The sequence below is a fragment of the Takifugu flavidus genome, chromosome 5, assembly GCF_003711565.1.
Source record: "Takifugu flavidus isolate HTHZ2018 chromosome 5, ASM371156v2, whole genome shotgun sequence".
Classification (NCBI taxonomy): Eukaryota; Metazoa; Chordata; class Actinopteri; order Tetraodontiformes; family Tetraodontidae; genus Takifugu; species Takifugu flavidus.
In genome coordinates this window covers 4,831,350-4,846,638 of record NC_079524.1, presented here as the reverse complement: position 1 = coordinate 4,846,638, position 15,289 = coordinate 4,831,350, and the positions used below count along the sequence as shown (strand labels likewise).

Here is a 15,289-nt window from a genome sequence, read left to right as displayed (position 1 = left end):
ATATGGCTGAGGGAGCACAACAGACTGTGTGGCATCTTAAAGGAAGAACACCCCACCTGAGATGATGAGCAGCTCTTTCAGACAGCCAGGCTCATCAGCATTAGTGAGGTTAGGTCACTCAACCTTCTGGCTGAAGTAACCAATCATAGCTGTTCAAAATCCAGAGTTTGAAGAGAATGATTTTTCCTTAGTTAATATTTGGCTTTGTCTTTGTTTACCAGGGGGAACATTTAAGATCATTATTGAAGAATAGTTACAATATCTGAGTGGTTATTTGTTCAAGTTGAAGATTTATCTCTACAGCAGGTAAAAAGTGCAGCTCCACGACAATAACCGCATCACTGTGGATTTTGTCCATCTACAATTCCCTCCTCATCCACTACGGGATGGAGAAATTGGTGGATCCCTTGTCTCAACAGCCAGTGAGACAGGTAGCCAAGCTTATTACATTGCTGTAGATGCTAAGTTTGACATGCTGGTGAAGAATCTAGTTCTTTTGATAATATCTACAGCACAGTCATCCGGCATATCTGCCAATGCTGTCATTTAGTGTTGTTTTTAACAAGACTTTTGTGTGAAGCCATTTTACCAGCAGGTGGAGATGGAGCTCTTCCTGAGGCATCGCCCTATTTTAGACCCCCACTGATATGACAAATAAAAGTCAGCAATTTGAAGCAGACGTACATCTGTAAATGCGACTTTTAAATATATAAAAAAAAGTATATCACTTTGCAACAAGAGTCAACCTCGATTTATCAGAATCAAACAAATTCTGTAATTGAAAACGTATTTTCTGCCTTTTGGCTTGAGGAAGGAAACTGTCAGTTGCCTCCTCTTCTCTCTCTCAATCCCTATAAATGATATTGTGAAGCCTGGCCATATTCAGAGGTTATGAAGGAGAGGGACTGAGGGTTGTTTTAACTTTCATCTTTCTTTAAAACAACTCAGCTTCCAGAAATAATGAAAGGTAATGTATGAAAGGTAAAATATGTTTAATCCCTGAGGAGTGACCACAAAAACAATGCTGACTTCAATGGTTATTCCATTTTGCAGCCTTTATCAGCTTCCCTGCCTGCATGCTCGTAAACCTGCTGCTGCTGCTGGAGAGCATGTCATCAACTGGTGACTCAAATTCTGGTAAGTCGCCTTTTGGGTTTTTTCTTTCTGTGTTTTCGTATTTTTGACAATGAATAATCAAAAGTAACAACATCTTAAACCATAAATGCCCATCGGAATTTGCAAAAAGAGCTGATAACACCTTTGAAATCCTTAGTTAATGTTAAATATACTCAAATATTCTTAATCAACATGTACCCTGTAGCATATTTTTTTATTCATGTATTGTTGGGGGTATACTCATAATGGAATATAATTTAACTTTCTAATATTGATGACTTTACAGAAAAAAAAATTATGAAGGTAAATTAAATGGCAAATATTTGATGCAGTAAAGTTTAGGCCATTTTATTTATACTCATCATGAACCTTTCGCTGTGTTTTATGAAGTATTGTGTTGCATTGTTCCCCTTTTGTAAAACAGATGCAATGATCTGAGAAAAGACATACTGAGTCACCGCATCATTCATCATACTACTGAGTAATAAAGTCAAAAACTCATTAAAAAGAAGTCACCATCTATAAACTGAGGCAGTCAGTAAGCAACAGAAATGGCTGCATAACTTAATGTGATGAGTCACAGATAAATGGAAAGTTGCTTCCTGGTTTCAAGCCTCGCAACATCAGCGATTTGAAAGAATATGCATGCATTCACAGCCCGATAAGCTTATCAGTGAAGCCTCACAGGAAGAAAAAGATGCACGTCTCCTTATCTCATTAAACTTCTGCAGCCAACGACACACCACAGGAAGCCAGTTTAGAACGCAGGCATAATAAGTAGGGCTTAACAGGTTGAAAAATGTTGAACCTTTTGCCCCATGTGATGCAAATATCATATTTATCACACCAGCCAGTTCAGAACGGGTAAGCGTGACAGCAACAGGGGCAACATATTTCCAAATGCAGTGATATCTGGGTGATTTAATTAAATAGGCTCTGATTATTCTGCTCTTTTCCGTCGACACACAAAAACACCTGTGCATTTTAGTTTATTCTAGTCTTGTTTCTGTGACTTTCAGTGCTGCAGTAGGTCACTGGTGAGATGATACTGTTCCTTTAAGTTTCTTTCTTGCTGCTTCTTGTCAGCAGTTTCGATCGTGGTCTAACTAACTTCTCATTTGCAGTGAATCCCTGCTGTTATTACCCCTGTAAGAATGCAGGCGTGTGTGTGAGATTTGGTACAGACCAATATCAGTGTGACTGCACTGGCACCGGCTTCTATGGAGACAACTGCACTGTCCGTATGTACATTATTTACATAAATAATTAAAATCATTAGTAGTTCTCTTTAAAAAGAAACCACATTTGTTTTCTGTACACAGCTGAATTTTGGACCAAGGTTCGTATCCTGTTTAAGCCAAGTCCTGCTGTGGTTCACTTCATCCTCACAAATTTTCACTGGTTCTGGGGCCTTGTCAACAACTCTTTGCTGCAAGACATATTTATGCGATTTGTGCTGACAGGTGGGTGGAACTTGGAACTACTATCTCACATCATTTGCAGAAGATTTACTCATGTGTTTATATAGAGAACTTTAAAAGAGTCTTTAAAAGCAAAGTAACTTCCACAGCCCAGACACTATTTAACCTCTTTATGGGCTGAGCTGGGAAAAAAATAGAATTATCCAGACCTCTGATCAAGAAAGGAACATGGGTCTGTCCACCACTGGACCGCTCACAGGATCAATGCAAACCCTAATTTGATGAGGAAGGCAAAACAAAGGAATGGAAACTTCCGTCTTGATTTGATACATTAGTTCTAGCGATCCTTCTGTTCCAAAACAAAAATCTGTGGACAACGATGTAATATTCTCCCAAAGTCCGAATCAACCTGGTTCCCGACATTCCGACCTACAACACCAAATACGGATACCTCAACTGGGAGTCCTACTACAACATATCCTACTACACCCGACTCCTCCCACCAGTACCTGAAGACTGTCCTCTGCCCATGGGGACTAAAGGTAAGAGCTGCACAACTACACACAGATGGCCTGCGAGGCCCTTGTTAACTTTTTACCTTGTGTCTCTACTCACAGGAAAAGCTGTTCTTCCTGATCCTGACGTGTTGCTTGAGAAGTTTTTCAAAAGAAGGGTCTTCAAACCTGACCCTCAAGGAACAAATCTAATGTTTGCCTTCATGGCCCAACACTTCACCCATCAGTTTTTCAAGACACGTCCTGGAGTTGGAGGTGGTTTCACCAAAGCTTTAGGACACGGGGTGAGATGACAGGAAGCAGCAGAATTCTTAGAATTAGATAGTAAGGATTATGCCTAAACGCTATGATTCTTTAAAGTATTTACTCGGGCTCTTTGACTTTGGAATTGACCTCACATATAGGTTGATGGGAGTCATATTTATGGAGACAACCTCATGCGACAGCTTCAACTTCGTCAACAAAAAGATGGAAAGTTGAAGTATCAGGTAATCCTGATGAACATTTTATTATCCAGTGAGACTTTAAATAGGCAACAAAGATAATTAATTTCAACTTAACTTCAATTTTTCTAACATCTATTTTTGTTTGTGTTTGTAATCAGTTGATAAATGGAGAAATGTACCCTCCTACAGTAAGCAATGTTCCTGTGGACATGAGGTATCCTCCAACTATCCCTCCAGAGCACCGCCTGGCTATTGGTAATGAGTTATTTGGTCTTGTGCCGGGTCTCTCCATGTACGCCACCATATGGCTGAGGGAGCACAACAGACTGTGTGACATCTTAAAGGAAGAACACCCCACCTGGGACGATGAGCAGCTCTTTCAGACAGCCAGGCTCATCGTCATTGGTGAGGGTTAAGTCACAGTTTGAAGTGTTTTTTTTTGTTTTTTTACCCTGACTTAATATTTGCCTTTGTCTTCCAGGAGAAACAATTAAGATAATAATTGAAGAATACGTGCAACATCTAAGCGGTTATTTGTTCAAGTTGAAGTTTGATCCTTCCCTGCTCTTCAAAGAGCAGTTCCACTACAGCAATCGCATCGCTGTGGAATTTGTCCACCTTTACCACTGGCACTCCCTGATGCCCGACAGCTTCCTAATCAATGGAGACGACGTCCCATACTCCCAGTTTCTCCACAACAATTCCCTCCTCATCCACTACGGGGTGGAGAAATTGGTGGATTCCTTTTCTCGACAGCCGGCTGGACAGGTAGCCTAGCTTATTACATTGCTGAAGATGCAAACTTTGAGATGCTGGTGAAGAATCTAGTTCTGTTGATAATATCTACAGCACAATCATCCGGCATATCTGCATCCTGCATCATCTCTTTAGGACTTCCTCTTTCTTTACCATTCATCATTTATTTATTTTTCTTCATACTGCTTCCTCTTCAGTTGTTGCAGGTTTATGCAACACTTGAAACATTTTTTTTCTACTACACTGGATGCTTAGGTGAATAATATTGTACTGCAAAAATACTAAAACAATTTATCTACATTGCAGATAGGCGGGGGCCAAAACTTCAATGAGCATATACTGGGTGTCATAAAGTCGCTCTTCAGAGAGTCTCGGGCAGATCGTCTGCGGCCATTTAATGAATATCGGAAGAAATTTGACCTCAAGCCATACTCGTCATTTAGTGAACTGACTGGTAAGAAGAGAGAAACAAAATTGTTTATTTGTTTCATTTGACAATTCATTTTGACAATATGTCAGTTTTATCTTTAACCTATTTTGTTTTTTAAATAATGTATGAAAACCATTATTGACATGATGATAACACAGGACTATATGCACTATAAACTACTCTCTTTATTTCCAGACAACGTAGAAATTGCCAGAGATTTGGAGGAACTGTACGGTGACATAGATGCCTTAGAATTTTACCCTGGGCTGATACTGGAGAAAACACACTCTAACCGCATATTTGGAGAGAGTATGGTGGAGATGGGCTCTCCTTTCTCCCTCAAAGGCCTGTTTGGAAATCCCATCTGTTCCCCAGAGTACTGGAAGCCCAGCACCTTTGGGGGAGAGACAGGCTTCAATATCGTCAAAACGGCCACTTTAAGGAAACTGGTGTGTCTCAACACCAAGTGGTGTCCATACGTGTCCTTTAATGTCCCACGAGATGAGGACGAACCAAAACCAAAGAATGAACTTTAACAAATATTCAGTTGATTATGCATGAAAAACTACTGAATCTATTCAGCATCATGTTTAAAAAGGGAAAATTCTGAAAAATAAATTCTTTGGCTATTTCCTTTGCATATTCTCCTGACTTTGTAAGAGGTTATCAATATTGAGTGGTTTGGTTAAGTAGTTTGATTATTTGATTATTCTCTCTGTATTAGATGTCATGAAGCTACACTGGTCACAATCTTTGATTTGGACATCACTCAAAGGAAATTATCCTTGATGAATTGCTGAGAAGTTTATTAATACATCCCCTCTTCACCCCCATTTTTTCATAACAGTCGGGTATTAAAGGTCACATTTTGTATCCTTGGCTTTTGACTGAGGAAGTCACAAAATATAGTCATGTAAAAAAGTACTTGATGAGTGATAAACAACAACAACAGCCAACGAATCGATTATTCCAACAAACAACATTTAGACAAAGCAAGAAATATTAATCTATATAAATAAAATTTTCCTTTTTAGTCAAACAACAATAGCGACAAAAAATATATACAGCTAAAAGGAAACTATGCTTCTGATTTATAAATACTTAATATAAAAATATGTACCATAGTTTGTCTTTCTGTATTTCTATATGTCATTCTGCAACCACTGACTAAAAGCAGCACATGAAAAAATCTGAAGACAACGCCATTTACCTGACTTGGAAAGCTAGTAGAAAGAGCAGCAATGATTGTGTTATTGTTTTAATCAGTTGTAATAGCTACTTAAATTGTGAGTGATTCTCCTGGTGCTTAACCAAAGGCGGGCTGAAGACAGGGGAAGCCAATGAGGTGGAATGTGTCACTGAATTAGTTTGGGTGCTGGTGCCCGCTGCTGTTGTAACAGTGGCTGTTGGGTAAAAATGGACATCCACTGCAACTGTGGTAGGGCCCATGGAGACATGGTGGGAAAGAAGAAGAGGAGGGTTGCCATGGGAGATGCTGAGGCTGTGGTGGATCGGTGCCATACATGCTTCAGCGACTTGCAGGGTTAACGAGGAATGAAGGCCTTCCTCAAGCCTAGATGGTGGAGAAGGAGAAGGGGAACAGGTGGGTATGGATGATGGAGGAGGTAAAGCATCCTGACATGGACTGCAGGTGTCTCCTCTCTGACTGGTCCAGTCCTCAGAACACTGGAGCTGGATGCTGGGTTGAGACAAACTGCAGTCCTCCAGAGAAGGATCCACCTTAAAAAGTAAAAAATGCTCTCAGCTTCTGCAAGTTCGTAGCACATCCAGGACTTACTGCGTTCTTTCTCATGTCATGTTTATATGTCTCTGTGTTATCAAACCTTTGTGTCAAGAATGGGCTCAGGGTATGTTTCTACAGTCACTGAGTGGTTGTCAGGAGCAAGTCCTGGGTCCCCCTGAAGAGCCATAGATGTGGGCTCCATCTGCACTGTGACCAGACTTGGGCCTGGAGGTCGGGCTGCTGTATTAGGGCACTGCTCGATCACAGCCACGCAATCATCATCTTCAAACGCTCTGGGACAGTCAAACAAAACTCTCAGGACTGTTTTATGATGAAGTAAAGACATGTTAAAAACATGTTGTTATTTTAAAATGTTGTTCTGTTTTCACCTGTTTTCATATGTCCGTCCTGCAGCTCGGCGTTCAGCATGTCGTACAGGGACACCGAGATTCCTCTGAGCTGTCAACAATATTGAGGAAGGGCAATAATATAATACCGTTACTGGGGGCAAACATTTGATTATACCATGAAAAAAATAGGAAACTTTGCAAGTGGCAAATACTGCATTTAAAATCAAAGATTAACAATAATGAATTTTATTGATTTCTATTTTATGTTTCTATTGACAAATCTACTTTTGGTCACAGAGTAAAACAATGTACAAACACTAAAATAACTATGTATTTTAATGACAAGAAGTGGGCAATATCTAAGGAAAGTCATATTTACTTACCCCCACCAATATTTCCCAATCAGTCGTCTTGTTCAAAATTTCTCATTCAAATGTTTAATATTTAAGCTCATTGTGTCCAATGAAGGGGAGTCTGTAACCTTCTAATACAAGCTCTCGCAGGAGATTAGAATTGGGCGGCACACATCAACCTTTTCTTTCCTGTTCAACACGCTCAGACTTTAACAACAAAAGACTCATATTTAACATATCAAAGCCTGTCTTTGATATGATAAATCAACCAAGTTTCCCTTGAATACAGAACCTATAGAGCCTAGAATATTTGGTATCACGACTCACAAACTAAATAAACCCATTTAAGAGGTCCGTTCGTTTCGGGATACTTAGTATGTGTGCCAACATGTAGCTGACGATCTCCGACCTGCTCGGTTTGGCGGCACAGGCTGGTTTTTCTGGACCACTGAATAGAAGAAAACTGTGATGAAGATGAAGGCTAAAGAGACCCCCACTCCAACCACAATGGGGATGTCATGCTTCTCCATCACCGGAAGCCAAGACGGAGACTGTTGCGTTGCTCTGGGGTTTAGAGAACATATGAAAATGAGATCTTTTTTAACGCCTAACTACTTTTTTTTAATTTTACCAACCTTGGATCATTACTGGTCATCGGGGATTGTGATGTGCTGCTGTTACGCCACTCTGTGTGGTTGGCTGACTTGACTGAATCATCTTGTTGGCTTGTATTAAACTGGCCATCATGATCAACAGTAGAAGGACTGGAGGACCAGTTGGAAGAGCTAAAGGGTGTGCTGGTTGGCTGTGTGTCAAGAGAGCTGTGTTGGAACGGAGCTGTTTCTGTATGTGGTAACGGCTCTTGTGATTGTGGAGGATGTGCTGGTGTTGGGCGAGTTTTGGGTTCAAGGAGGGTAGATGTCATCAAATGTTCTTCAGGCAGGGTGGGTGATTGGTCAGTGAAAATAGAGGACTGCTGAGTCTCAGTGACTAAAGGAAGATGTGTGTATGGGACATAATTTTGTAATGTTGATGGGTTTAATTTTGGAAAAACGCTTTGAGTAAATGATTGCTGTTGCTCAGGCTTTTCAGATAGGGAGGACAAGGAGTGCCACTGTGTTCTCCCCTTCAGCGATTGATAAATCTGGGTTGACGTTGGCCCATGGAGGGGCTGGTAAAGCTGCCGTTTTGTAAGCAGCTGCTGAGATTCAGTTTGGTGTCCTTCAGACTGTTGGATAGAATCTGTGACTGAATGTGATTTGTTCTCAATAATTTCTGTTTTAAAACTCTGTGTGGGTCCTACTGTAAAAAGTTCCGACTTAAGAAAGGCAAAGCCTCTCTGAACTGGAGGCTTTGACTCTGGTTGAGACAGAAGCATTTCAGTCAAAGACTCTGACACTGAATAAAGGTGCGATTTCTGAGTGAAAGACTTTCTGTCATGAGAATCTTCCTGAGACTTCGAAAGCGTTGATGGTAGTTTAAAATGAGGCGGTCTTTCACTCTGCCTGTACTGGACTGTTGTATCTACCATTTGACTGGAAAATGCTACTTTAAATTTTGGATGTGGGGGAGGTGGTAACATAGGAGGCTGCAACTGAGTGACTAGTGGCTGGGTAGGATTTGGCTCGGGCTGGTTCAGACGATGTTGTAAAAGATGACCAAATGATGACCTCCTTTTCTCATCCACTGCCCCCCTTGAAAATGTAGAATGTGTGGGAACTTTGTTTGTTGTTGCATCACAGGCTTGTAAGGAACCTAAAAAAAATATAAAGAAGAAAATGCTAAGGTTTTCCTTTGAATCCATATGGGTTCACTCATTGTAGAAATTTGCTTCACCTTTGAAAAATGTCACCCGTTAGCAGAATAAATTAAATCAGAGTAAATCGTAAATGACTGCACGGCTGCAAATCCCAAGACATACAGCAAACGTGCCTAGTTAACTATTGTTTCATGATCTAAGCAATTACTTTAGTCCAAAGGTGTCATTATTGTACATACATGTGTTGTGTACTGCGACAGGAAATGTTATCTTAAATTCTTCTTCAGCATCACAATCACTGGACTGAGAAACTGGGAATTCTTCATCAGTTATGGTGCTCTAAAATAGAGTAGAAAGAATCATTTTTTTATATTTGGGATGCCACAAAATTAGAAATAAGTAGGCAGATGTCCACAGATTAAAACACATGGAGCTTGAATGGTGCACATTGGATAGAGACATGCACAAGAAAACTGTCAACATGGAGCCTGCACAGCAGTTTTAAAGAGATGGGCACCACACTGGTCAGAGTAGGGATTCAACAATATCATTACTCACAGCAGACAAAACAGGTGTTGTCTGCTCGTCTCTATCGCCTGGATGGTGTTCAGCTTAAGACAGAGGATAGCATGAAAGATGATCAGCAAGAAAAAACAAAACTACAGAATATCTGCTGGTTCAATTTTTACAATTCTAAGAGAGAGGTTGACACACCTGTGATGGTGAGGATGGTACGTCTCTGATGTCTTCCTGCTCTGTTCTCAGCAGTGCAGTAATATTCCCCTGCGTCAGACTGCTGTGTGGTGGAAATACGTAGAGCTCCATCCTCTGAACATTAAACCATAATCAATCATGACAAAGCAATGAATGAGAAATATCTAAACTTACACTTAGGACTAACCATCAGTGTGTTTATCTCCAGCGAGACTAATGGGGTCCTCTTCTTTCCCTTTGGTCCACGTATATGTAATGGGCTCAATTCCCACAGCTCGACAGGGCAGGACCACCAAATCTCCGATCAGGGTGCTCACCCGACTTAAGAATGTTACTATGATGGGACTCACTGACAGAATAAGGGGGGGTTATGAGAGTCATGATGCATTGGAGCAATTTTTACTGGCCAATGTGGTGAAACTGAATGGCATGGTGCCATTTTTTTTCTTTTCATTGTCATTAAATTCAACAAAATTACCAGCAACTGTAAGCAATGCCGCATCATTGCTTTGTCCAAGCGCGTTGGAGGCAACGCATACATACACGCCCTCATCGTAGATCCGGACTGATTCGATGTGGAGTGTGGTGTTCCTCAGTCTGCAGTCAGATGAAGACATACACACGTTATCAACTACCAGTTTATGAAATCTTGTTTAAACAGCACATTAACTAACCCAGGAACAATCCTGCCTCCTGTTTGTTTGGAGTGGCCTCTTTTCAGCCAGCTTACAGTGGGCAAAGGGTGACCAGATGCTTGACACTCGAGCTTTACTCGAGCTCCTGGGGGCACCGTCACAACTCTGGGCCATACCTTGACTAATGGAGGAGCTGCCAGGAAGAAGAAATAAATATTGTTGATGATGGATTAGGCTGCACAGAATGGCAGTTCATACCGTTCACGGTGAGCATCGCCCTTTTAGAGGTGAGAAATCGTTGAAGGTGAAGGTTTGAAGCTCTGCAGAAGTAGCTCCCACTGTCTTGTTCTTGGATGCTACAGAACATAGCATAAGTACACACACACACACACACACACACACACACACACAGATGTAAACTCTTATGTAGAAACATATGCATGTATTCACCTATTTTTCTGAAATATAGCTAACAATTAACTGAAGATGTGGGAAGTTATATGTTGCTTTGAGGGACACACACCTTTGGAAGAAGAGATCTCCACTAGGAAGCACGGACACATGATTTGTGGGAATGTAAAGCTGGTTGTTTTTGAACCACGACACCTGAGCTGTTGGTCTGCTGCACGGCGGCCTGCAGACGACTGTAACATTTTCTCCCTGCTTTACCGTCATGTTTGCCGGATGCTGGACGAAGCTCCAATCCATCTCTGGAACCATAACACATGTCTTGTTTGCCAGCTGTACAAATGCTACCACTGTTGTGTGATTTAAACATTTTGGTGTATTTTTGAGAGGAGGGGTCAGTACGATTACTCTGATCGTTGCTCACATTTTTAGAAAGCTGCCCCTTCCCCCCGGATGGGTTAAGATGAAAAGGACATATGGTTTTGCAATGCTGATATATACAGTATGATTTATTACCAGCTGAGAGAAGAAATGCTGGATGAGACTTAATTGACTCTTTCTGGTTGACTGCTTCACAGTGATACCAGCCTTCGTCATCCTTGGTCACGTTCCTGAAAACATAGCCACAAACAAAAATTATGTGCAGTTTAAGAATGATCAGGCTTACGTTCACAACAAATGATACGTTTTGTTTTATGATTAGTTTTTTTAAACGAATAAAAAGAAAAACAGGTGCCAGACATGATAGTAAGCAGCTGCCCATTGTTGTGGAGGCTGAACGAGGCTGAGCAGTTGGTCAGGAGGCAGCCGTCTTTGAACCAGTGCACCGTGGGAACAGGGAAGCCGCCGACAGTGCAGTGCATGGAGACCTCAGTTGCTAGAGTAACGGTGATGTTGTCTGGACCACGGATTATGTGAAGTCTTTTCGGAACTCCTGTGATGCACATTAAAACAATTACATCTACACAAAAAATTCTACACATACCATTTAACCCTAACTCTATAAAAACCAGATTTGCTTCACATTCTTGTGTTTATGCCAATTTTCATAAATGAACATTTTCAAACTGAATACAACTTTTTTTGTTGTGTTTGTTGATGTGATGCTGGTTGTTTTCAGTGCATTTAGCAAAACCGGATTAAAAGAAATTCAGGAACTGAAAGAAAGCAAAAAGAAAAACTCACCTCTGACAGTTAGTTTAGCTGGTCTGCTCCTCTTGCTGATGTTCAGTAATGGATTATGTGTGACACAAACATAAATCCCATCATCCTCCAATGTTACATTGAACAGGTGAAGAGTGCTTGAGGTCTTCCTCTGGTTACCACCTCCATACACCCCCTGGGTATAAAGAAACATTGGGTATTTTCACTTTTTCTTTTTTTTTTAATATATATATATATCTATATCTTTGGTTCTTTGGTTTTATGCATATTACAAGAGAAATATCTTCATTTTGAGGCTCATTCTACAGTTATGTACACTTGTACCTTAATCTGTCTTCCCCGATGGACCACTGCCCCATCTTTGAGCCAGGTGATGTGTGCAGGAGGTGAACTTTCTCCAGATACACACTGAAAGAAAACTCCTGTTCCCTCTCTCACGGTTTGGTCCTGAGGGCCGTAGAAAACATTTTCCAAACCTGGAACAGAGAGTTTAAAATGGGGTGCCCACTCTTAAATCTGGAGGACGATGATGGGAACATTAATGTGGACACGATTTTCAAATAGAAAAATAAATAGTCTGAAAACCAACTAAAAGAAGATCACCTGTGGATTAATATAACAGTGGGAACAACATGTAGAAATTGGTGAGTTCTGGATCATCTCAATAAATTATGTACATCTAAAAAGACACAAACTGACCGAGTTGCAATGACAATCCCAAGCTGGACAGGACGATTATGCAGAGGCATAAAGCCATCTCTGGGAGCATCCAGGCGGAGACCTGGACACACAGCTTACTGCAGAACTCTCTGGGAGTCACCAGGATGCTTTCATAAAAATCCTCCCATGGTCACAGCTGGGAAAGATTCCACACACTAAAGACAAAAATATTCCGGATATTTTAGGTGATTTCAGTTTGAAACAGATACTGACTTTTTGCTGCTATGAAGGAACTTTGCTTTTGCTAACTTTAAATTCAATTCGAAAGGAAATCTACTCAAAAGATACAGACCTGTGTGATATCTGTCTTTCTCTTAATGCACTCCCCTCCCTTTTCCCCTTTGCTTCATCCCTATTCTGGTTCTGAGTCCAGAAGAGCACAGCATGCTCAGCTTTGTCCTCTTTCGTCTATTGAATGGACACAGCCACTTTACAGAGCTTGCACTGTGGCCTTCTACTGAATGAAAGTGACATGAAAAGAGGCTGCGGAGCTTTGTACTGTGAGGATCAGTTATTGGTCGTCTGCAAGGAAAGCTACCCGTCTGATCATGTAGGCTTTCATGATTCTCAACATGGCTGTGAAATGATCCTTTATTGTCTGAAGATCCCATGAATGTATCCTACGCTGCCGAATTTGTGTGACCAAATATCAGATGTTGCAAACTTTATTAGGCTTAGATGGATCTGTGTGCTTTTCAGAGCATTTTTGACACATCAATTAATATCTAAGAGGTAAATCAATAATGCATAACAGAAGCATTATGCCTAAATTGGTGGAATCTGAGAGACACGATGCTTTAAAGTGGCAAGAACTAATAAATAAATCACCTACAGCAGTGTCTCAGCAAGCATTGATCAACCAAACGTATCAATGAATAACTTGATTAGCCTTTGGAGGAGCCTGTGGATGTTTATTTTTTGGACTCTTGATCCTCCCAATGATGATTTACACTGTTTAGCACATAAATATGTTTTCAGCCCAACCATTGAATTGCATGCACCTCATTGTTGTGCCAAAAAAGAAAGAAATTATTAGTTACCTTAGTATTTAATTATATATGTATATATATTAGGATATGTTGCATTGCACTTGCTACTAATAGTACTATTAATGCCACAACTATCAATAATAATAATAATAGCAACAATATTGATGGTAATAATAATCATAACTTGGATTTGCAACTGCACATAACTGAACAGACAGAAAAAACAGTCAACTCAAATCAAAATATATGATGCAAATTGTTGTGGTATAACTGAATGACAGCTTTAAGATTAAAAGACTTACTCAGTACTGTATATGTCTTCGCTCTTTAATTTCCTCTATTTGTGTTTACAACCAGGCCAGTCGTCCTCACTGGATGTGCAGAGAACCTCCAGATGCATTTTGCTGAGTGTGCAACAGTGAGAGAGCAACCTGCTGCAGCTGTGGTGCTTCACATCCGCTTCTCTCTCTCTCTCTCTCTCTCTCTCTCTCTCTCTCTCTCTCTCTCTCTCTCTCTCTCTCTCACACGCACGCACACGCACACACACACACACACACACACACACACACTTGGCTAATTCTAATTCAAAAACTATTATGTGAATCACAAAGCCCTTCATTAAATCATATTATCATAGCCAATAACCTTTACCTGTACCTTAACCCAATTTTAACCTTTAACCCCCCCCAAACAGTCTTTAATATTTTGCAATAGGTTTGAGGACCAGACAAAATGTCCTCAGCTAAATATAAGTTCTGGTCCTCTCTTTGTAGAATGTACAACACAATGCATAGACACATGCACACAAAAGTACACGTCATGCACGTTATTACTGTAAATAATTTATTGCATCAACAAAATTGTCATAAAAAGGTCAAAGAAAAAGTGAAGATTTCTAGCCTAATTTTCTATTGCTGGTGTATTTTACATTTTATTGTGTATTAACTTGGCAGACACATGCATTTGTAAAATAAAAAAAGAAATAAACAATGCTATTGCTTTGCATTTGCTTTTGCTGCTTGGCTCGATCGATTAACTTGTCACATAAGATCCTTCAAAGAGAACTGTTAACTGTCATTGTGTTATTACCTGCCTCTATTATGCAACAGGTATTTAGTAATAAATATAACATTTAATAATTTCAATGTTGAGTAGTGTTGCAGTATGCTGTTCAAACCCTTTCTGTGTGTGACATCACAACCACCTTCAGAAAATAATAGATAATGGGCATTCAATTCATTATTCCATTCCATTTAACTATGTTAATGGAATGGAATAATGAATTCAGTCAATATTTAATGCAGTCGTGTTTGAGTGCTTAGGAAGGTGGTTTCCAAAACACCATGTCCTTCAACTAGGATGGTATTGAATTGTTTCTTAAAGTAGGCCAAGGAAAAAAAATCTTGCTTTTAACATCAAGGCCAGGGGACTGCAGATGAAAACTAGCCTTTTTGCTAATTCTGCCTTTTTTTGCATGTGAAATCATGTGTGTTATGAAATTGTATTGTCCCTTTTCAAATAAACAAAGACAAAGATTAAGAATTTCCCAACTTCATTAGAAATTACACTATGGTTCATATTTATGATTGTGGAGGATTTCTATAAATCAGTGACCTTCAACAAAGAAACTTACTTGTATAATCACATACCAACAGGTAAAATTTTTAATGCACGACACTGCTCTGTTTGCATGCTTGTGTGCTAATTATGAGAGAATATAGTAGAATGTTGCTTAAGCTCTGGTAACATTCTCACTGTGAGATTTGAAC

At 40.1% G+C, this 15,289-nt stretch overlaps 2 protein-coding genes across 4 annotated transcripts; one reads left to right on the top strand and one right to left on the bottom strand.

Moving 5' to 3' along the window:
• The first annotated feature begins 728 nt into the window (after positions 1–728).
• On the top strand, positions 729–5,317 carry ptgs1 (prostaglandin-endoperoxide synthase 1). The gene is made up of 11 exons (XM_057033633.1): positions 729–967; positions 1,054–1,137; positions 2,241–2,357; positions 2,439–2,579; positions 2,936–3,079; positions 3,155–3,336; positions 3,457–3,540; positions 3,657–3,903; positions 3,980–4,266; positions 4,561–4,708; positions 4,880–5,317. Exons 1-11 carry the CDS (start codon positions 961–963, stop codon positions 5,218–5,220), a joined length of 1,782 nt encoding a protein of 593 aa, XP_056889613.1. The 5' UTR covers positions 729–960; the 3' UTR covers positions 5,221–5,317.
• A 156-nt stretch (positions 5,318–5,473) lies between these two features.
• On the bottom strand, positions 5,474–13,957 carry LOC130526183 (uncharacterized). 3 transcript variants are annotated; one of them, XM_057033630.1, is made up of 19 exons: positions 13,823–13,957; positions 12,511–12,686; positions 12,136–12,287; positions 11,833–11,986; positions 11,389–11,581; positions 11,164–11,258; positions 10,763–10,949; positions 10,498–10,595; positions 10,279–10,432; positions 10,083–10,201; positions 9,792–9,953; positions 9,605–9,718; positions 9,449–9,501; positions 9,130–9,229; positions 7,767–8,886; positions 7,520–7,695; positions 6,818–6,887; positions 6,529–6,721; positions 5,474–6,424 (listed from the first exon to the last, which is right to left on the bottom strand). In XM_057033630.1, exons 2-19 carry the CDS (start codon positions 12,578–12,580, stop codon positions 5,960–5,962), a joined length of 3,675 nt encoding a protein of 1,224 aa, XP_056889610.1. In that variant the 5' UTR covers positions 12,581–12,686; positions 13,823–13,957; the 3' UTR covers positions 5,474–5,959. The 3 variants fall into 3 exon arrangements, with proteins under 3 accessions (XP_056889610.1, XP_056889612.1, XP_056889611.1); XM_057033632.1 differs by having other exon boundaries at positions 7,541–7,695; XM_057033631.1 differs by lacking the exon at positions 13,823–13,957 and adding an exon at positions 12,824–12,939.
• Positions 13,958–15,289: the final 1,332 nt, after the last annotated feature.

Excerpts from the sequence above, each read along its gene's own strand:
- ptgs1 (XM_057033633.1), top strand. Across the intron at positions 2,358-2,438 it reads TGGAGACAACTGCACTGTCC|CTGAATTTTGGACCAAGGTT; the intron begins GTATGTACATTA and ends TTCTGTACACAG. Across the intron at positions 4,267-4,560 it reads CTCGACAGCCGGCTGGACAG|ATAGGCGGGGGCCAAAACTT; the intron begins GTAGCCTAGCTT and ends TCTACATTGCAG.
- LOC130526183 (XM_057033630.1), bottom strand. The coding sequence starts at position 12,580 with ATGCTCCCAGAGATGGCTTTATGCCTCTGCATAATCGTCCTGTCCAGC. Across the intron at positions 10,950-11,163 it reads AGCATTTCTTCTCTCAGCTG|AGATGGATTGGAGCTTCGTC; the intron begins GTAATAAATCAT and ends TTATGGTTCCAG. Across the intron at positions 9,719-9,791 it reads TGGAGATAAACACACTGATG|AGGATGGAGCTCTACGTATT; the intron begins GTTAGTCCTAAG and ends TTTAATGTTCAG.